The sequence below is a fragment of the Hipposideros armiger genome, unplaced genomic scaffold (genome assembly GCF_001890085.2).
Source record: "Hipposideros armiger isolate ML-2016 unplaced genomic scaffold, ASM189008v1 scaffold_141, whole genome shotgun sequence".
NCBI lineage: Eukaryota > Metazoa > Chordata > Mammalia > Chiroptera > Hipposideridae > Hipposideros > Hipposideros armiger.
In genome coordinates, this window is record NW_017731491.1 from 149,820 (window position 1) to 173,153 (window position 23,334).

The window sequence follows — 23,334 nt, forward strand, 5'->3', positions numbered from 1 at the left end:
ATATATATATATATATATATATATATATATATATAATGGAATATTGCTTGTCCATGGAAGCGAATGGGTTCTTGTGTTCTTGCCATCTGTGGCAGCATGGATGGACCTGGAGGGTACTGTGCTGAATGGAGTATGTCAGACAGAGACAGATGAATGTGATTTTGCTTATATGTGGGATCTAAAGACAAAACAGAAACACACTCATAGATACTATGAACATTTTGATGGTTGCCAGATGGGAGGGAGTTTGAGGGGGTAGGTGAAAAATAAGAATGGATTAAGAAGTACAAATTGGTTGTTACATAGTAATCATGGGGTGTAGGTTATAGCACAAGGAATATAGTTAATAATATTATAATAACTATGTATGGTATCAGATGGATACTAGATTTCTCAGGGTGATGGGAGGGGGTTTGGGGGACAGGGTGAAAAGGGTAAAGGTATTAAGAAGTACAACTTGGTAGTTACAAAATAGTCATGCAGATATAAAGTAAAGCACAGGGAATATAGTCAGTTATATGGTAATAACTGTATAGTGCCAGGTGGGTACTAGACTAGTCAGGGGGATTAGTTCTTAAATTATACAAATGTCTAGCCATTATGCTGTGCATCTGAAATTAATACAAAATGATACTGAATGTTAACTATAATTGAAAATTTTAAAAAAGGAGGAAAAAGGTGAAGGGGAATAAGAGATTCAAATTTCCAGGTAAAAAAACAAGTCATGGGGATGTAACGTACACATGAAGAATATAGTCAAAATATTGTGATAGTATAGTATGGTGTCAGATGGTTGCTGGACTTATGGTGATCACTTCTTTAGATGTATAAATTTTGAACACCTGAAACTGATATAGTGTTATATGTTAGACATATTTTTTAATAAAAATCTTTAAAAAGTTAGGTTAAGAGAGCCTCTTTAAAAACAAGTTTAATTAATTATAGTAACTCATCTACCTTGTAACATGTTTTAAAAGAAGTGGGGATTAAAGTTAGCTATCACAAATCTTAGTTTTTATTTTTGTTTAATTGAAAACTGTTCTGAGTTTCTTAAATTACAAAACTAATCAGCAAACAAAATTGAAGCAATGCTTACTGGATAAAAGGTTGATAAGCATTAATGTGCATAATATTTTTATCCTTCAAATAATATGCAAAGCATTTAAATCAGTTACATGCTCAGTACATTCCCATCATTTCATTAGATCCCTCAAATTAAAATAAATGCTTTTAGTGAATGGGTTTTTGAAATTTTTATATATAAAATATTTAAAAGAAAAAAGTTGAAGTTCTTTGAATATTTAGAGATATGTAAATTTAATTCTATATGAATTGAGTATTTTATGTATGGATATTAAAAGAATGAAAAAATATGTTTAAAAAACACAATCATTTTTATAAACTTAGAAAATATAAAGAAACATAAATAGGAATTAAAATGTCTATAATCCCACCACTCAGAAATCACTACAGTTAACAATTTGATGTCTTTCTCTCAGAAGAAGCCTTCATGTCTAATCTAAGTTCTTCGTCAACCTTCATATGAAACGCCCTCTCTGAACCTTTGTAACATTTTAGTACTTAGAACTTGGAATAATTTTCAAAATTTTATTACTGGAGTCCTTTCTAGCCTATTTACAATTCCCCAAACACTTTATCATTTTTCCATGCCTTTACATGTTCCCGCTGATGAGAATAACCTTTCCTTCCTCTGTCTTCCTGATAAACTTGGATTCTTCCTTCAGATTCCAGTCTCTACCACCTCCTCTGAGAAGACTTCTTAGCCCTACAGAGTGAATCCCTCCATCCCTTTGTATTTCTGCTATAACTTATAAATTTTTTATTATGTCTTAACACTTTCTATTGCAATTTTTTATTTGCATCTGTTTCTCATGATAAACTGTTATTTTTTTAAAAGGCACTTTTAAAAACTTGATACATAAAAACTAAACATTTGTTGAGCTGGATTTCTGTAGAGAGCAATGACTATTGGCTTAAGTCTTCAGATGTCTTAAAACCTGATTATTTAATGCTCCTTTACAAATTCTCTTTATTTCCTATTTTTAAAAAACGTTATCATGGAAATTTTCAAACATACACAAAAGTGGGAGGAATTAGGACAATGAAATACCCAAATGCTCATCACCCAGCTTTAACAGTTACCAATATTTTGCAAATTTTTTCGTACCAATTCATCTGTTCCACACACACACAACTTTTTAGGGTGGGGGGCAGGAGTTAGGGAAGAGTGCCTGGTGTATTTTAAAGCAAATCCCAGCACAGAATTATTTCACACCTAAATATAGATAAGGACTTACTAACCATAATTTCATTGTGATATCTAACAAAATTACAAATTTTTAATATTATCTAATACTCAGTCTATGCCTAAATTTTCCCTTTTGTATCAAAAATGTCTTCTTTAAGTTGGCTCATTTGGATTGGGGCCCAAGATGGAGACATTGCATTTGATTAATTGTCTTTTAAGTCCACCCCACCCTTTTTTAAAATTCTGGATTCAATCAATTGCTCTGTAGGAATTTTCACATTGTGGATGGACAACATCCTCGTGTTGTCATTTAATGTATTCCTCTGCTTCATGTTTCCTGTAAACTGGTCATTAGATCTAGAGACATGATTATATTTAGATTCAGTTTTTTAAATTTTCTCTTTAAAATTTTTTTGCAAGGAGTTTTCATATGGGTTACTATGTACTTCCTTTTGCATCATTTTGAGATATTTTCATCATTTTGTCTCACTTTTAAGTGGTATTATATTGATCAGTGGGTTCAGGTATTGTCAATCTGATCATTCATGAAAAGGTTCCCCATCAACTTTTTTTTTAATTGTCTATTGTCTTTATTACGGCTTTTTTACATTAAAAAAAAAACTACATACAGTCAACTATATTTATTTGTAATACCTTCTAGTTTTCCAACTGATCATGATGGCTACCCAACTAATAATTTCTAGGTACATAGTCTCCTAATTTTTTAATGAAAACTATATAGGTTTTGTTTATTTGTTTTTCACTTAAGACTTTGGTCCATCTGGAATATGGTATAAGGGTTCCATTTTTATTTCCTTCCAGATGGCTGGCCAATTGTGCCTGTGTTATTTGTTTAAAAATCCATCTTTTTCCCAGTGAATTAATTGCTGCTTTTGTCCTGCATTAAAAACCTAGAAACTGAAAGCTGCATTCTGTTTCTATTTCACTAATTATCTATTCCTACACCAATACCATATTTATTTTATTAGACTGACATTATAGTATGTCTGATAAGGCTGGTTTCCCCTCACCCGTTTTCTTTTTCATTCAACTTTTTACCTAATGGATTTAGTAGCCATTGATAATAATTGCCTTGATTTATTATTTTAATAGAGGTTATTACTTTGCTTTTAAGAACTTTATTTTACACATTTTAGAAATATAAATCATGTATGATTCCTGCAGCACACTTCTTTGATTTTTATTTTTTGTTTGTTTGTTTGTTTGTTTTTAGCTGAGCCATCCTGCCACCTGTTGGCAGCTTAGCGGCTGCTCAGCTCGGGCCGGGACTCAAATCGCTGTTGCTCAGAGCTCAAACTCTTGAGCGAGCTCTTAACCAACTGAGCCACTCAGCTGGCCCACCTCTTTGATTTTTAAATGTATATCTGTAAAATAGCCAGAGTGAACTTCTTTATGATTCAGTTCAAAACTGAGTAATTACTGCTTCATTAGTTTATAAATTTTTAAAAATAAGTCAGCTTTCTTTATGCTTCCCTATCCCAACTCTCAACAGATTGAAGAAGAGATGTTGGCTTTGCAGAATGAACGCACAGAACGAATACGAAGCCTGCTGGAGCGTCAAGCCAGAGAAATTGAAGCTTTTGACTCTGAGAGTATGAGACTAGGTTTTAGTAACATGGTCCTTTCTAATCTCTCCCCTGAGGCATTCAGCCACAGCTACCCAGGAGCTTCTGGTTGGTCTCACAATCCTACTGGGGGTCCAGGACCTCACTGGGGTCATCCCATGGGTGGCCCACCACAAGCTTGGGGCCATCCAATGCAAGGTGGGCCCCAGCCATGGGGTCATCCCTCAGGGCCAATGCAAGGGGTACCCCGAGGTAGCAGTATGGGAGTCCGCAATAGCCCTCAGGCTCTGAGGCGGACAGCATCTGGGGGACGGACGGAGCAGGGCATGAGCAGAAGCACGAGTGTCACTTCACAGATATCCAATGGGTCACACATGTCTTATACATAACTTAATAATTGAAAGTGGCAATTCCGCTGGAGCTGTCTGCCAAAAGAAACTGCCTACAGACATCGTCACAGCAGCCTCCTCACTTGGGTACTACAGTGTGGAAGCTGATTGCAGATGGTATATTTTATTCATTTTTGTAAAGCGTTCTGTTTTGTGTTTACTAATTGGGATGTCATAGTATTTGGCTGCCGGGTTTTGGTGTTTTGGGGTTTGTTTGTTTTTTTTGGTAGAAATTGTGCAAAGGGGAATCTGTGTGTGTGTGTGTGCGCGTGTGTGTGCACACACACGCACACATGCATGTGGTAAAAACAAATTGGCTAGACAGAGGGTATTTTCTGAACACTGCAAAATAGAATGCAGCAAAGTGGCTTGAGTCATCACTTTTGGGCAGCTGTAACCTAAGAAGTTTGTGAAAAGATTGAAAACCTTTCTCCATACCCCAAATTCTTATGAGCCACTCACAGCAGGCAGCATATGCTGAAACACGTTATTAAGGAAACACACCTGTATCCCCTCACTAATATATTTTCTTTATTAAATTGGTCTGACTTCTCAGCCTCATTTGGAGTAAAAAAGTGGAAATCCATGAACACTAAAGGGTTGCATTAACTTTTTCCGAGTAGAAAACAACTTAGTTCTTTTTCTGAATGCTGCATAGGTTTGTCAGTGGTTTGGATTTTTTTGTTTTGTTTTTTGTTTTGGGTGGGCTTTTTTGTTTGTTTTTGTCCATTCAATTGTGCCTTCTTTGTGGCATGGTGAAATGGGGGTGCTTAAGGAGATCACAAGTTGTGTGGGAATTGCATCGATGAACCTGTGAGCCTTCAAAGAGGAAGACCAGAAGGGTGACCTGAAAGTTCATATGGTGGGTACTTTTAGCAGCAGAGTGAGGAGATGAAGCCTATATATACCCTAACGTTTTGTTGCTTATACTGTGATATTTCATCCTAGCTAAGCTCTGTAACTCCCAGGACCCCAAACAGTACTTTTACTTTGTTTGTACAAAACAAAGACATAGCCAATACAAATCAAATGCCAGAGGTATTTGAATGATGCCATATTTGTAAACTGCCATCTATTAGAATTCTCATCACACTACGTAGACATTAATTTGATTACCCCCTTTTGGCTTATGGGATTTCCTGTTTACAAGTAGAATAGCCAATTATTTAAATGTTTAGTTGCCATAGTGAACCAGGAATCACTGAGCCAATGACTTTACCAGCTGCTGACTAATCCTCATCACCACTGTAGATTTTGCTGCATGTGCAGGTCCTTTTTTTTTTTTTTTAATTGCTGTTTTTGTTGCTGCAGTACTTTACAAACTTCTAGTTCCTTGAGGCTTATTGACCATTTGGCATCATGTTAACATCATGCAGTAGGAAACACCACTTCCAGAAGTCTCTAGCCTCAGTGCTAAATTACTACTGAAAAGGAGCTAGCAAGTTTGGCAAATTAAAAAAAAAAAAAAAATGTAAGTTATAGTGGTCAGGGAATCTCTTGACAAAAGCTAACTTTTTTTCCAGAGAGGGGTGTGTTTTGTTTTGTTTTGTTTTGTTTTACAATGAAGGATCAACCCAATGCTAAAAGTCCTATGTTCCTTGGTATTCCATTGCTAGTGTGGAAATTTAGTTGAAGATAACTAGGGAGCTGTATTACTTGAAGAAAAAAAAAATGTCCTTTCCAGTGACGTATCAGAGTTTCTTACAAGTTTTTGTCCTGCCCCTCCCCAGTTGTCTTGAAGAACCCTTGCTGCTAACTCTGGATCCTGCTTTTCATATAGTCAGAGAGCTCCAAGTTAGAATTCTGTAAGTCCCTCTCAAGGATACTCTTCACCTAGACCAGCCTAATGACCAAACAGTAATCCATCACTGTTGAAATCTTGGCTTTTCTCAACCAAATTTAAGTCTTCCCCAGGTATGTCAGTCCAATCTCTATGAATCCTCCCCTTCAGAAGTTTCTGTCATTTATTTAAAGGTAACTGGAAGAAAAAGTAATATTTTAATGTAAATATTTTTAAACCAACATCACAGTAGAATTCACACACAAGTTTAGGCAGTGTTTCAGTAGCACTCTGACACACATTGTCTTCTCAGTTTTTAGATGAACATGACATACTTGTCATGTCTAGTAAAGGGGGCTTTTAATTTTTTTAATATCTATTTTGCATTCAAATATTACACAATATTTCAAACAAATTGAGACATCTACCTATTTGAGAGCTTTAGAATTTAAAATGTCCAAAAATATAATGGAATTTGAGACCTTTTAAAAAATTCTTATTAGCCCCTCTGTACTGGAGGGGTGGAATAGGGAAGCAATTCAGTTTTGCATACAAACCTCTTTAAAATCCAAAATACTGCCAATGAGACATGTTAAAGTCCACTTGTGGACTTAAATTAGTCAAATTGAGTTCCTGAGTTCATGTAGAATATATGTACTTATCAAACAGTGATTGAATACTGAGTCCAAATGTCTATCCAGTAGGACTTTGTATCTAATTTACTTGTGTGTCAACCAGATTTACATGTAGGTCATGTGTAGACCTGGGTTATTCCATTAAGTTCATTTTAATTAAAAAATATATAGTTTGCAAAAATGATTCAAATGAATTAGCTTGTGTGTATTTATAAGATCTAACTTCTGAGGAATCTCGTACACAGTAGGAATCATCAAAGAGGAAAGCTTGTAGCAGGAAAATTTGAAAGGTTTTGAGATATCCTAAAGAAAGAAGCAGGCACTTTCTGAATCAATTTGCAAATGTCAACATTTGATCAAATTAATACTACCTCCTCCCCAGCGTTGGTGTTCACTCGATAGATATAATGTGTTTAAGAAAATAAGAAGTATGGGAAATTTGTCCAGCATATCAGAAAGTCGTAAATGCTATATCTGGTATCCAGAGCTTGGCAGTAAAAATTTTCTTGTGGTCACTCTCTCCCTTTCTTTAGTTAGCATTTTAATAAAGCAAAATCCCATACCTGGAAATATATTATTCCTAATTGGGGTCCCTTCCTTTTGCACATTTTTTTTCTCCCCTTATTAAAGTTGGCTCTAACCCCAGTTCTTTGTTATATAGATAATGTTAGCTGGAAAATGTGTTTATATTATTTGCATTCAGAGCTGCCATTCTTTTTAGTAATTTCTATGCCTAGAGATGAACAGTCCTGCATTAGATGCCGCACCCACAGGTATCATATGCCGCACCCACAGGTATCATATGCTTGGTACTCTAGGCCAAGGATTTATTGTTAAATTGAACTTTTTATCATAGTCATGATGATTTTCAGCTGCTCAGACAGCAGGTAAACACCATCCAGTATACTAAAGAAACTGTCCTTGACACTCCCTCCCACTCCCACCTATAGCCTTCCTCACCCCCTTTTCAAAATTCAGAAACTCTATGAGTGTCTTTTTCAGACTATAGGGCAGACTTTAGTAACTTTCTACTTCTTTAAGTACTAAATGTCTGGCATTTTAAACTTTTATAGAATACATTTTGTTGGACACTGGAATAATACTGTTTATTTTCACCTGTGAAAAATGACTTTATTGTACTTGAAACACCTCCTTTGCATTTCTCCATTTGTGCCATTCACTAGTGGAAATAAATTGTATTATACCATGATCTACTGGCTGTTTAAAACTGTGTTAAATATGCACATTTTTTGGTATAGCTATTATCATTTGTATATATATATTGTATATACATATGAGTGTCTATATGTGTGTGTAGATAGATGGATGGATGGAACTCATACTGTACATTTCCATCAGGGCACTTAAGGTTCTGTTATTTTGTTTTGTTATTTCAATCCTCAGTTAAGGCAAGAATGCATGTGTTTAAGAATGAGTACTTGGGTTGATATTTATGAGAAGGTGATCATTAGATGCAGTCTTTTATTTTTTAATCCCCTCTTAGCACTTGAGAGGGTGGAAAGAAAGTTAAGTAAAATGTGGAACCATGAATTGCAATGCAGTAAAATAGTGCTGGGAAGGAGCCAGGTAGTGTTTCTATGAGTTTGTGTTGTGATGCAACAAAAGATAAGTGATGCAGAGAGAGCCGTGGAAATTTAAAACACTGGTGGTGATTCCTTTGCAAAGATGATAAAAAGAACCAATAAATCACACAGTCTTCATATGCACTCTATACATATTTCTTAGTAGTAATGTCATTGAGCCTCTTACTCTTCTTACTCCATTAATACTGATATAATTATACATTTTGCTAAGGACCAAAACAGCCACGCAAAGAATTACTGCTAAAGCATCTAAGGTTGTACTAAACTATAAAATCAACAGGAAATGGCCACTGGGAGAGAAGGATATGGTATTGGCGTGCGGCTTTCTCCCTTCAGCTGCCTCTTGCTTGCTAATAGTAAGTTCTTTGTGCACCTTCCACCCCTTCTGAACCACTACTATTCAAGCAGAGATTCGGCCCAACACAGCAACCCTTTCCTGGGAGGTTTATATGGTCCTGTGTTTTGTCCCATGCTCACAATGTGAAGTGTCTAACATGTATTCAAATCAGAAAATAATATATTTAAGGTGTATAAGTGTGAGTCTCCTATAATGATGGAAGAAGAAGTTCTTGTTTCTCAGATAGAAAACAGCCTTCTCTAAGGAACAAAGCCAAAACTTGGGCTGTCACCTGTGAGCTGCTTACCAAAATACAATACAGATTGTTATTCAAGAAAAGCAGATTCTCGGTTTTGTTTTCCCTCATCTAACGCGATAGTGCCCCTAACCAGGTTGTAGCGTTGCCTTTGAAAAGGCACTCACTCTTAGTTGTTAAGAACTGGAATTTTCCCATTCTCAGATTCCTTAAAGAATGAAGAGTGTTGTGTACACTTCGCAGACTTGCTTCCTGTATGCAAGGACTACTGATTGAAGTCTATTTTGCTGTGTGTCTGGTTATATTGTCTGCACTTTTATGAAATCACTACAATAGATCTACATTGGAAATGACTATTAATTTGTAAAGAAGTAAGTTTTATTAAACACTGTCTAGAAAAAGAAACTGAAGCTGAGAACTCTTCCTTTATTGTACATTTATATTTTCTACTGAAGTCCGATAGTCCCCTTTAAAGTCACATTGACTAATTTTTCCTCACTTATATTCAGATTTCCAAAATTTCACTCACACAAGGGAAGAGAACCCATTTGACCTAATGGTAGCCTTCAGATCATAAGAAATATATAAATTAGTATGCACCTTATCTGCCTGTTGTGGGTTTCCTAAACTTGCACTTCCTTCCCACCTACCCAAAAATAGACATCCTTTAAAAAAAATAAAGGCAGAGAATTAAAACTGGGGAGCCATTTACTATGTCACCGTCACTATTAACTGTTTCCTAGCAATCCTAACGTTTTGAAGTTTCAGAGATTTCGTGTGTGTGTGTGTGTGTGTGTGTGTGTGTGTGTGTGTGTGTATGTTGGGTTTGTTTTGTTTTTAAATATAGAAGAGATTCTTCTTTAAATAGAGAAAAAGGTTAACCTTCTCTGAAACAAGATACCCACTGGATATACTAATCTGAACATCTGTAGGTAGTTTGCCGTGAAAAAGTGGAGAGAAGATGAGACTTCTCTGAATGAATGAAAAGGGCATCTTGATGCCCAAGAATTCCCCCCAAAGTACGGGTAATTCAACCTGCACAGTTTCCTTTTCACTCATAGTTTTTCGCAATTGTGAGTGAAAAATCATGTAATTATCTGTAAATATGTAGCTAACAAATTGACCTAGTTTCTGTATTTTTTTGTTTTTGTACTAAAGTTTATAAGTGTGCCAGCTAGAGAGGCGTTGCTGTCATTGCTGGTTGTGGTCCTAGCATCTAACCCTGAAACCATCGTAGGTGACATTTTTTAGAATTAACGCTTAAATGTTGTTCAACGGGGAAATGAAGCTTAATCATTGGTCAGGTTTAAAATCTTTTGAAGCGAAGTCATTTTATTTAATATAATGATTACATGTCCTCAATCATAAATGAGGTAGGGAGCCTCCCTCCCCCAGTGGCCATGTTTACAGAAGTGTGTTTTGTCGATGATAAAGTGCAAGAGTTTTAATGTTTATGTAAATTATGCAGGTAACACTATGGCTTGGATCTGTTTATTGGGCTCTGTAGCTGAATTTTCAAATGAAATGAACTATTATTGTTGGCACATTGATCCCATTTCTAGAGCATTTTTTCTATTTCTAGAATTACATATGTTCCTTTGTCGTTATCCCCACTTAACCTTTCTCTGATACGCCTTGTAGCTTAAGGTATTTAAGTCTGATGAACATAGACGAGGGAAATGCATTTTTAAAAATCCATGAACCCTCATTTGTATGCTTTCAGTACTCATGTTATATGTTTCTATGGCAACTCTGAGGTCATTGGAGTTTACGAATGAGATATGAATGTTAATGAAAAGTGTGTACTCTTTGCTTTTGCATGGCTTGGCTTAGCATCAAAGGTATATTAGGGCCACTTGAAAGCATGAAGACCAGTTGTATGGGAACAGGTTTCTCTCAGTGGCACATTTTGCTTTTTCTGAGCCCTCAAATACATTGCCTCAGCATGAACATAATTGTTACTATAAATTGAACATGGTCATGAAGTGAATTGTGTGATTAAAAAAAAATGTAACTGCTTAATGTTTGCTGATTCTGGCTGATCCACATGACTATTTGGCACATATCAAACAAATGGGGAGGGGGAACCCTTCTAGAACCCCTTCTTTTCATAGACAAGTATATTTAGTTTAAGGTGTTGGCTGCCCCTGGTGTGTTGCCAGACAGCTCTTTTTTGGCGTCCATTCCAAATGTGCTTCTTTGCATTTCATAATATCACAGAAACTACCACCCCTTCTCCCCAGCAGCATTTTATATGTTATACCTTTTATTCCACATTAAATGGGAATTGTGCCTACTTAGAGTGCCCGTCCAGTTAATTATATACATGTATCCTAAAATAATCCAAGCCAGAGACACAAGGTGGGAAATTTTTTAAAAAGAAAAAAAAAAGTCCACTTGAGGCCAGTAATTGATCTAACAAGGTATTTTACCACATTATTGACACTTGATATATGAGCCTATTAGGAGTTGCAGGTGGTTTCCTAGAGCAAAATCCATGTGGAGAGGGATATGTGGGGTTTCTATGAGGAGATAATTCTGTCCTTATTTTACCTTCCCTTTAACGATCCTTTATTTTGTTTTTTTTTATCTTTTAGGGAAATTTTTACAAAAGCAATGGTCTGATGTAAATAACATTTTAAAGTATAGTGCACATAACTTCCCCAGACTATTCCAACCTGATAATTTGTAAATGCTTTAGAGTTTTTTAAATTAACACTTGTGTTGCTAAATCTTATTTATGTAAGTCTGCTAAACTTTTTAACCCATTTAAAACTTAAGACAAAACATTTAAATAATGGATGGGTTACTCTGAGCAATTTAGCTTTCAGAAACCCTGGTTTTAGTATATGAAAGAGATAGCCTAATGCGCATTAATGAGGTTGGAGAGACTATGAGAAATATGTATAGTGTATATTTTAAAACAGCTTTGCTTGTATTGTGAAGATTTAAAAACAAACTTGAGATTTTTAACGTAATTATTAACAGTTTTAACATAAGTTATCCCACTGGGTTTAAGAGCATCTTGAATGTATAATCCTTTTTTTTTTTGTAACCCAGGTTGGTTTCTGCTTTTACCAGTCATCCAAACATATTATTTATGTTTTTAGTTTTATGTACTCATTTCCATTTGTTTTCCTCAACCAGCATGATTTTTTTGCACATGTATTGTAGAAATTTTTAAAAAGAAAAATTAATACATCATTTTCTCTGGATTCTCTTCACGTCTCCCTTCCTTTCTACTAACCCCTTACCTTAAAGGCCATATCGCTTCATTTGCATTATTTGTGCAAATGCCAGGGTTGGTTTTTATTTTTATTTTTGCTATTTACCTAAAAAAAGAAAAATGCTTCAGTCAATTGCTTTTTTTATTTAAAAAAGAAAAAAGAAAAGAAAAAAAGCTGTAACCTTATCATTTCTGAGTAGACCATTGAGAGATGAATGCACACCTGTAATAGCCCAGGACCAGCTTTGGTGGCTAAAGGGAATATTTTAACTAAGCAAGAGGTTCTTTTCTAAAAGTGGTATATATTATTCACAATCTCTTTCAGTTATTCCCACAAGTCAGGGGTCCAGATAAAATGAGGGTTATCAGCTAACTGATATGTTATCATTGAGGTTCATCAATGAATTTGTACATTTCTATTTCCCTTTGGTGAAGGGAAAAATGATTTTGCAAGACCTAGATTTTGGCTTGGTTTCTTGCCTCCTTTTTTGGCAGCCTTCATCTTCTCATCTCCTAAAGCCCTTGAGCCTGTAGGGTTTTTGTAGTGGACGAAGGACTTGTGGTCTTTTAAAACCAGGACTGATTTTTTTTTTTTTTTGGTGAGCAATTATCATGTTGAAAATGATGTTCTGCCACTTTACCGATGACTAATTTTGAATATACACAGTCCTCTCAATTTTCGGACCAAACAGACGCCCACAGTGGAGGCTTATCAAGGGCTGCAATGGGGAAGAAGCCTCCCCCTCACTGTCAGCACCAGCTGGGAAAGGTGACTGTACAGATGTGCATTTTCCTTTTGGTAGAAATGGTCCACAGCACTAACTGGTAAGGCTTATTGTACAGTATATTGTCAGTATTCTTCTGGTTCAACATACCTTATAGTTCATATATAACCTGTATTAATTGTATAGATTGTGCATTTAAAGCTGTTACCAAGTTGTCAGAACATAAGAGCGAAAACAAGGTCATATGTAATATTTTGTTTGTAAGTATCCTTTGTATCATAGCAAAGGAAATGTTTAAAAAATCAACTGTAATAAAGTAATTTTAGTACACAGAGTGTCTGTTCAGTTTTTTTAAGTAATTTTATTCCCATAAAGTAGACAAGGTCTGACAATTAATTTCACGAACTTGTTGCAATAATGTTGCTAACCTTTTTTTGATATTAGAGGGATTATTCATTATGAATTTGTACCAACTGGACCAACAGTTAACCAAGTTTGCTATTTGGAAGTGCTGAAAAGGCTGTGTGAAAAAGTTAGACGATCTGAACTTCTCGCCAACAATTCATGGCTCTTGCATCACAACAATGCACCAGCTCACACGGCACTGCCTGTGAGGGAGTTTTTAGCCAGTAAACAAATAACTGTATTGGAACACCCTCCCTACTCACTTGATCTGGTCCCCAGTAACTTCTTTCTTTACCCAAAGATAAAGGAAATATTGAAAGGAAGACATTTGGATGACATTCAAGACATCAAGGGTGATACGACCACAGCTCTGATGGCCATTCCAGAAAAAGAGTTTCAAAATTCCTTTGAAGGGTGGACTAGGCACTGGCTTTGGTGCATAGCTTCCCAAGGGGAGTACTTTGAAGGTGACCATAGTGATATTCAGCAATGAGGTATGTAGCACTTTTTCTAGAATGAGTTCATGAACTTAATTGTCCAACCTCATATTTCAATGCAGTGGATAATTACTGAATCTCAGGCACAGTACTGGATGTTGGGGTTATAAAAATGACTAAGATACTGATATAGACATAAACCCTATAGTCTAATTGCCTTGAATTCTGTTTGCTCAGAGAGTGAAGTGGCCTATTGTGTTGTGTGTGTGAGATGATTCTTCTTTAGGTTCTAACAGTTTAATGCAGGTCCTTAAGTTTTATATTGACCTGTTGTGGTCTATATAACTACAACTCCTTCCACACGTGGACATATAGATGTATGCAGTTCTTAAACCTTGTACAAAGCTTCAAAAGGTGGTTTCATCTGGGTTTATCTTCCCCAATTTGAAAATCATCACATTTTAGCCCTAAAAGGGGCAGAAGATCTAACCCAGTTCTGTTGTTTAAAACACTGTAAAGTGACATTTTTGTCAGGAGGTTAACTTGGAGGGAGGCATTTCATGGACTGGGGTTTATGTGTTTTCTGATTTAAAAAACTAGAAGATAATTTTAAGTGTCATTTTTAAAAGTATAATTAGCAGTACCTGTTTCATTGAATAGAAGACTTATCAGGAAAACGGTACTTTTAACTTTTTAGTACAGCTTTTTTACTCCCAGAATGTTGATATTGAGCTATTTTGATATTAACATTTATATATAATGTTTAATTTGCCTGGGTCAGACAACTAAATGGCAGTGCCAGGATTAGACCCCAGGTCTCCTATCCACATTTCCACCATCCCACCTTGAATTTGGAGGAACTCAGAAAGGATTTAAAAAAAAAAGATTTCTTTCTGCTTTATCCCCACAATTGGGCTCTTCAAACTACAGTGGAAGGAGACTACCAGAAAACATGTGCTTCTAGCCTGTATCCTGGGTCAACACAAAACACAAAATGTCATTGGCTAAACACATCAAAGATGTTCTGAGTTATGCTTAGCGTTTAAAACCTATCGTACTTGACTGTAAAAGAAATATGAACATAAATACAAATTTACCATAGTGGTTGGCTAGCTCCACAGCCCCAGTGGCTATAAGCTAGTGCTATCACCTACATCTCAGTGATACCAGCTGCATGCAGAACCCGGGTTTTCTGTATGCATCGTGGGCAATTACTGACTTTAATTGCTACTATATTTTCAAGTACTTGTCCTTAATGGACAGAGGGAAACAAGGCTGCTGAGGGTGCTAAGGCTATGCAAGCTATAAAATGACTTCAGGGCTGTCATTTATAATTAATGTGTATGGCTTCCCCATGGAGGCATACACCCTGAAGTGTATGCCTTGAAGACAGCAGCCCTGAAGACAAATTCCCCTTTGTTAACACCCTTTACATCTTGGAGTCTAAAACGAGCATTATGTACTGTCATCTCAGTGTGGCATGAAGAGCACTGATCTGGGTTCTGGTCTTTAGCCCCAGTGTACTAGAGATCTTAAAAGTCATATCGACTCTGAAACTTTGTCTATAAGAAATAGGAAAACAGATGGGTTTTGGCTGGAACAAGTGAACCTATTAGCCATAACACGGTTCTTTGAGTGAGTGAGTGTGTGTGTGTTTGGGCCGTAGGTGGGAAGATTGCCCTTAGTTGGGTAACCCAGGACCCTGCTCTTCAGGCCCTTCCCAATTTAGCAGTGGAGTTAATAACTGGAACTTCTTGGATTGGAGAATAGATTTTGATGTGAAAGCAGATGCCACCTCACCAGAAAGGTCTTTGAACTCCAGCTGGGGTATTAAATAGACATAGAGAATGGGACCTACCGGCTTTCACTATGTCACATATCCTAACAGACTTCCTAAATTAACGCCTATTCACAGTCTCAGCCTTTTCACATGGAACTCATAATCTTCCAAGGTCATAGGAGTCACTGATGAACTAGAAACTAGAACCCACATCTGCAAATTACTTCAGCACTCTCACCAACACACAAATTGCCCCTTGGAAAATATCTGTGTAGGTACCATTGATGATTGGAGAATTTTGAGCCTGCTGAGAAATTATTAGCCCAGAGCAGGAGGCCTGGTTGTTGATTAAACAGACCTGCCACTGGTTCGTGTGAGAGGACCCAAGGCTAGATCTACAAAAGTGAAGCAACAACCAGCAAATAGAGAATGTGCAGAGACAGTCGTCATCCACAGGTAGGTAAGCATGGCTTAGTACACAGAGGACTTCAGAAGATAAACAGCACATTTTGTTTCTGGAGATTTAAAAAATAATGACATTCCATTGTTGCAGGGAGACTGCGATTTATTTACTATTCAGAGGAAAACAAGTTGGAGAGAGTTTTGTTCAGCCACACTAGTAATAACGGTATTGCCTTCTTACGCAGGAAGGCCGGAGGGGCTCGAGGCGTTGGTTTTGGATGTGTTAGTGTTTTTTATTGTTTGTTTTAATGAAATTCCACTTTTCCTTCAAATGTTTAGCTTTTCCTGGACACCTCAGAGCATAATTATTGAATATCTTAAAAACATCCTGTGGTCACTTTGGCAGGATTATTTTCATTAAAATCTTTATGTAGTCTCCCAAGTCCCAGAATCCAGATCAGGTCTGTGAATCCTGATCCTTAAGCCCGTAAATCAACCAGAACCCACTGAGCTCAAAAGCATTATTTTAACTCACCGATTCCCAGATGAGAAGAGACCTTGTATGTAACGTAGGCTACTCTTATCTCTTGGAACATGTCCCCTACATGATGCGTGCCAAGTGGCAGTCTAGCTTGCATAGCCCACCGATGACGCGGGACTTACAGCTTCTTGAGTTGGAGTTTTCCTTATCCGGGCACTCGGATACTCCTTAGGTATAATTCCTCAATCTTATTTTGCCAGTTGTGATAACTATGAAAACAGTGTCTGATGCCATCCTTGGTGGCTTGGCTGTAGAATCACAAATACTCCTATTGGCATTGTTACAAAATTCAACCAAAGTGGCCCAGTGTATCTGCTCATTTAAGCAGGGAGGTGAATTCGTGCTGAAGTTCATTTGTAAAGGTAGAGTCCTTGGCATCACCGAGGGTGATGGGATCTTGTGGTCTAGGTAGAAGATGAGTACAGACGAGCTTCTGACTCGGGGGTGGTTTTGAGGTTCTTTATGAAGCCAAGATAACACTTGCTGTGTCTAGACCTCTCATCTAGCAGTCCTCAAGTGTTAGGCAGTATGTCTTCACTCTAAACACAGATGATGTCTTCTCAGAGTGAGGATTGGGTGCTTTCTTTTGCATACTGTTGTCTCCACCCAAGCCACCCTGGAAACCTATGTATAAATACATAAAACCTTACATCTTTAAGAGAATTAAGTTGTAGCTTAGCAGAATCATCAGTATCGGAGGTCAGAACTTGGTAGAGCTCAAACCTTCAGAGGCAGTTGCCTGCTTCCTGCATTCTGATCTATCTGATCCAGTGGGTACAGACAGAGGACTCAGTCTCTGCTTCTGAGAGAATGCCTCCTTTAAATCACTGGGGTGTTTCTGTTTTTGTTTTCTTACCATTTGAAGGTGTTTATAAATAATGAAGAGGCCAAAAGGGAAGCAAGCAAGTGAATGAGGCCTGAGAGGGTGGCTAAAGACTTGTTCCTTGGAAAACTCCAACTCAATGGTACTTCTTTGGGTTTGGTTTGGTTTTGCTGTTTGTTTCTTGCTTTCTCAAACTCATAATTTGTCATTTTGTTCAAGGGCCACATATGTCTCAGAATCGTGTGTCTGGTGTTCCTACAGCTGGCTTCATATAATTAGCTATTAGCCAAAGCAGAGTCGACTGGGGCAATTCCTTCACCATTAGACTGAAGGACAAGGTCTCCCAAATCTACCTGAACAGGAAACTACCCTTTCTTGGCAAAAATGAGCTGAAAAGCAGTGATGTTATCAAGCAGTGAGGGGAAGAAAAGAGAGACGTAGCTTTCTGAGATGGGCTATGAGCACATCTGGGGCAAGGGACATGCAGGAGAAATGCTTAAGGGTTTAGGTCATTAGGGCTGTGGGTTCAAGAGAATTAATGGAGCCTGGATTAGGGCTGTTCTGAGAGCTTTAAGATCATATATATCCCCTCCACAGGCTTTCTTACCTATTAAAGAAAAAAAAAAAAAAAGGACAGGAAAACCAACCACAATTTCTCCAAAAGCTATTATCTTAAAGAACCAGAGTCCTGTGGTATCTGGCCTAGATAAACAATACAGATTTAGCTCTTTGGGGCCATTTAAGCTGGGGGGCGGGAGGGGTTTAAAAACCATTGGGCTCCTTCTCATTTTGCAGTCAGCTCTGAATGAACCTAGGGTCTTGCTTCCAGGACTGCAGGACCCTAATTAGCTGAAATTCCCACCTGTACCAGGTATTGGGGGAGGGGCATGGCCTGATGTCCTCAATTTTCCCTCCCCAAGCAAGCCCCGGAGGCTGTTCACCAGCAGGAGAATGGCTTCTTTAGATTTCAGTTCCTTGTTATTTCTCCTACTCAGAAATGGTGAAAGAACGTTAGAGGAGGAATGTTGGGGAGCAAGAAGTGGGAAAGGAGGGAGGGAACTTTTTTCATGACATGAGAATGTACCTTAGACAATTGAGTGTTGTCTGCATCTCAGTTTAGATTCTTAGATAGTTGAGTTTCTTCTTATTTAGAAGAACAAGGCTCAAGATTACGGAAACCTGAAATCATGGCCTCAGGGAGTCCTCATACCAAGCCTTTAGAATATGGCATCAGTAAACATCTCTCCTCTTTAAAATTGCTTTGCTGTTTGTGAGACCAGGATAGAGGTTCCTGTCCAAACAGGTGCCCTCTTTCTCAATGACAAATTAAAATAAAGCTTCAGGGCAAAGCTCTTAGCAGCACATGGAACCAGATGGCCAGTTGTACTGTTGAATGGCCTGATCCAAACCAGGATGTGTGGACCAATCTGTACAATGCCTTACTCTACTCTGGCATTATTCCTCATAAAACCAAACACCCACTCAGTCACTGAGCGGCCAGGTCCAGGAAGAAGCGTCTTCTGCATCTACGTGGATGGCCTTTTGAATAATTGAGCAGAAAAAAACACAGTAATGTGAAATATTCATAAATTGCTGAGTCAGCTCTAACCAACCTCTTAGAACTTTTATTTTCTCTGGTCCCAGATGTCTCTCCAGGTTCTGGAGAGGGAGAGGCTAGTAGTAATGGCAGAAAAGAGGATAGCTAACCTGAAAACAGCTAAGATATGAGGTTTGTACTTTTCACCACTTAGAGAAAGCCCCCATCAGGAGGAAAACAGCTCTGGCTGGGGCTCCCCGGAGTAATCCCCAGAAATGGTACCAGAGGGAGCAGCGAGAGTGCCTGAGAATCTGGCTCCTTGAGCCGTGGTCTAGCTGCAGATTGTGTGCAAGGACTTCCTGTCCCTAAAATCATTCTTGGCATCTGTCCAGTGACTCTCAAGGTTCTAGGCTGAAGCTGCAGACCAGCCCCATTCCCGCTGGGACTTGCAGGAATTGTCTGAAAGGCTGGGCCTTAATATTCCAGAAACAGGCCTTCATACCCTCTACCTTGCCGCTCTCACCCACACAGTCTCACCCACTGCCCTTACTGCCTCTGCCACCTTTGTCAACCTCATGCTAGACTGATGCAGCCCCGTGGCCCCCGTGAGCCCGCTTCCACAGCTGCCACTGCATGAAGTCAGAATGTCACCACCGCAGGACGCAATGAAGGAAGTGGGACCGAGACACAAACATCCTGTCCTCTCTACATCAAGTGGCTCCAGCATGCGAGTCAGAGTCACAGAGCTGAGTAGTTATCTGGGACAGAGCTACCCAATGACATACAGAACTCCTCTTTGTAGTCGTTGCTGGCGAGAGAGCATTTTCTCCCGAGTCCAAGGGCTTACATGGCGCTATTCTTTGACTGATGAGGTGGGTGACAGGGGACCATGATGGAGAGTGCCCAGCTGCTGACCAGGAGGAGCAGGGATGTGCTGAGCAGAGCCTGGGCAGGAGTTCTGCTCAAGGTAAGTGAGAGCCAGCTAGCTGGAAGTGCCACCTCTTTCCACGGATCACTTTTAAGAGAGAAGGGGCTAAATCAGGGGCCAAGAAGCTGGAGCCGCTTGCTCCATGCAGTCCTCACCTCCTCTTCAGGACTCTGCCGTGCCCAGTTTTTTTCTTCCTTGCAGGACAGGCGGGTTCTTGGGCCAGGTCTCACCTTGTATATGATCGCTTCCAGCTAAAGATTTCTTCCAGGCTGGAAGACTGAGAGGCCTCCCGCTTCTGCAGGGTTCCCCAGCGACGCCGGCCCCCTAGAAACGAAGCTCGGCGCCTGCTCAGCCCTTTTATCCTCTCTTCTGTTCGGAAGAATTCAGTCAAGGCTCGGAAATACTCCAAGATGACCTCGTGGCTCCAGGCTGGCAAGGGCTCCGGACGCAGGAAGCCGCAGTGGCCTCCATGGCGGCTGAGCAAGAGGAAGAAGTAGGGGTTGCTGTGAAAGAGTTCAGTGGGCAGAAAGTGGTCTGGGGGCCCGCACACAGGGTCATCAGCACTGCAGATACACAGCACAGGGACAGCGGCCTCGTCCACATCCCGGAGGGGGTCATTGTGGTCCCAGTAGGTGTCCCAGCTGATGGGGAAACTCTTAGTGTGGCAGAAGAGGGTCTCCTCAAATTCTCGCAGGGAGCGGCTCCTGAACAGTTTGCGGGTGTCTACGGTGTCCTCCAGGCCCGTGGCATACCTGGAAGCAGGAAGGTGAATGGGGAAAATAGGAATGAAAGGGAAGAATCAGAAAACAAATTAACAGCAGAAGTTATACAGTGACAGCCCACAGGTCGGATTCTGGCCACAGAAGCTTTCTTTGGCCATAGAGTGTTTGTTTGTTTTTTAACTTCCAGTTCATTGTCATTATTTAAAATCAGGAGATGTCACATAAAATGCAGCTATCTGGCTCCACTAGGGAAATGAGAGGATCCAGCGACATGGGCTGGCATTCCTGAGGGGAACAATCAGGCCATTTCCTCCCTCCTTCCTGTGTCACAGCTCCTACCAGGCCTGTCACTTATGGCATTACCTGCCCAGTCCTTGGGCAGCATTTGACTTTACAGCCGCTGAGCTAGAGTCACAGCTCTCTTCCTGACCCTCTGTAGAGAACTTGCTCTGAACTGTCACCTCCTGAATCCCTCCTAGAAAAACTCATTGGCTCAGACTCGAAATCAGCAGGTGTCACCCCCCCACACCCTATCATTAACATTTTACTTTAGGTTGTATTAATTTGTTTGTTTGTGTTCTAAAAGCTTATATGCTATCCAGATCATAACAAATGACTGTGACCTTGATCAGTGGGGCAGATATTCCTAGAGAGAAATGGGTGGCAGAAGTGACCAGGCATGTGATTAATTTACAGGGTGATTACCAAATGGGGCCTGAGCAACTGCTTTGGGAAGAGGGGCAGCTTTGCTGTTGCCACCTCCCTGGAGAGGGCTTTGCATCCTGACAAGAAGGCCAGGATGGGCAGGTCAGACCTTTGGGTGGATCAAGCCATCATTAGCCTGTTGAATTTGGATGAGGGTCTCCTGCGAAGATTCAAAGAGGGCTTGCCCTGAGTTTTTAATTCCAAACCTCCATGGGCAGGGCAGTTCCTAAAGGGTCAGCTTTCCTCTCTACTTCCCTCAGCGTATCCTCCAGCTGGTACCAGGGTCAATGCTAGTGGTGGTCATTTGGGGAGAGGAAACTGGCAATTAAGCCATATGAGAGCACCTTGCCCCTGGATGGCTCTGGCAGCGCTGGGTTGCCATGGCAGCATGCTGTTGTTGAGCTCAGGGTTTGATCTTCTTAGAACAGGAGGCAAAATGGGGCAAGAAAAGAAAGAGAAATCACAATTGCCACCATTTATTGAGCACCTACTCAGTGCCAGGCCCTCATTTCATGCTTATAACCACCTTGGGAGGTAGTTATTAACTTCATTTAACTGAAGAGGGAAATGAAGCTCCCAAGGGTTAACTAACTTGCTGGAAATTTAGGATTTGAGCCAAGTGGGCCTGACCCCATATCCCAGGTCTTTCTGCCACACCACACTGTCGCCATAATGTCTTTGACCTCCGTCTGCCATTTCCTAGGAAAATAGCAAGGCAAGCTGAGGCCTGGTTATGTGCTGTAGAAATGTCACTCAGGTCTTCTCAGTGGAAAAGTCTCATCTGTCACCCTGGTGGTAGGGTAGATTGTTCTCTTTTTGGAGAGTTTTAAAAATTATGTTTAAATATTCTTTCAATTTTTGCATTAAATATTGAGTCCATGCCTAGGAATATTGCAAACCATTTGTCAGGTCTAAACAATTGTAATAAATCAAATGACACCAAATTTCTGATTCCTGTCACCTCCAGGCTCAGAGACTATAGGGAAATATTCTGGACAATCAGTTGCAATTGCTTCCAGAGCCCTCTTTGCTGATTTGACAAGCTGTGGACTAAGTGGTAAATGTCAGGTGCTGCCTCTGCTGCGGGTGAGGCAGGTGCTCAGGTTGCTAGGACACCGCGGGGCTGAGGTGAGGCCAGGGGGCCCAGGGCAGGAATCGCCGCTCTAGCATCACGATGCTGAGTCCTCTCCTGCGTTTAAACCCGCTTCCCTGGTTCTGTCTAGACTAAAAGGTCTGGACAGCTTCCGAAAGTGTGTGAGGTGAACTTTGCCCAAATTGCCCCAAATCTGTTTCTTCATTCAATACCAGGCTGTGTCTCCGTCAGCCCCAAACCCTCATCCCCCCCGCTGCCCGCCTGCCGCCTAAGTTACCCACCTGCTGAGGGCGATCTTCTGGTGGAGCAGAAAGCCCCACTCGTAGGGCCAGGGCAGGCCGGCTTCAAACCATTCGCGGCAGCGCAGCACCGGCGAGATGCAGGCGGCACCCGTCACGTAGCTAGAGGAGCCGCACTCGCCCAGGTAGGACAGCAGCAGCGCCGAGCCCGAGCCCTCGCTCACAGCGAACAGCGGGGCCGCCGGGTGTCGGAAGCGGATGTAAGTGACCGCTTCCTTGAGGTCCGACGGGTCTCCGAAAGGCTGCAGCCGGGGACTGACCAGCGGGCAGCCGTGGTGGCCGCGGCGGTGGAAGATGACAGGGTAGTAGCCGCGCTCCAGGGCGAGCAGGCAGAGGCCGAGCACGTTGCGGGTGAGGCGGCCCCACGCATTGGGTATCACCAACAGCACCGCGGGAAGGCCCCCGGCGTTGGTGACCCGGCGGCCCCGGGCACAAGGTCCCACCACCCAGTCCAGGGCCACCAGCCCGTCGTCCGCCAACTGCAGGTACTCCCGGGCCAGCTCGGGCCCTGGCCCCACCGGCAACACGAAGTGGCAGAGGGTCTGCAGGTGGGGCCCGGAGAGCCAGGAGCGCGGGCCGGGCTCCAGGGCTGCCGAGCGTCGCAAGGCGCGCAGCAGGCACTGGGCCAGCGCCGACGGCTTGCAGATGAGCCTGCACCCTCCGGGCAGCGGCTCGCGCGCGCCGCTCCACTCATCCGCCAGGCTCCCGCTGCCCGCCTCCTCGCCGTCGTCCTGGCCCCGGGCCCCCGGCAAGGTCCTGGCTCCGACGGCGCGCCTCTGCGGGCGCCGCAGCCGCCGGGAGAGCAGGCCAAGCAGGGCGAGCACGGCCAGGAGCAGGGCGAGGGCGGCGCCCCAC

General features: G+C 40.8%; 2 protein-coding genes across 2 annotated transcripts in view; one reads left to right on the plus strand and one right to left on the minus strand.

Annotated features, from left to right (window-relative positions):
- The window catches only part of TAOK1 (TAO kinase 1), a 145,733-nt gene extending 132,592 nt beyond the window's left edge, over positions 1-13,141 (plus strand). The window contains exon 19 of the mRNA XM_019650396.1: positions 3,783-13,141. Coding sequence (XP_019505941.1) covers positions 3,783-4,244 — 462 coding nt within the window. The 3' untranslated portion in view covers positions 4,245-13,141. The remainder of the gene's footprint in view (positions 1-3,782) is intronic.
- Positions 13,142-15,978: 2,837 nt separating this feature from the next.
- Positions 15,979-23,330, minus strand: ABHD15 (abhydrolase domain containing 15; the record flags this gene model as incomplete). The annotated part of the gene is made up of 2 exons (XM_019650397.1): positions 15,979-20,412; positions 22,462-23,330. Coding segments are annotated over 2 exons (1,395 nt in total), but the record flags the coding sequence as incomplete, so codon positions are not given.
- Between the last annotated feature and the right edge of the window lie 4 nt (positions 23,331-23,334).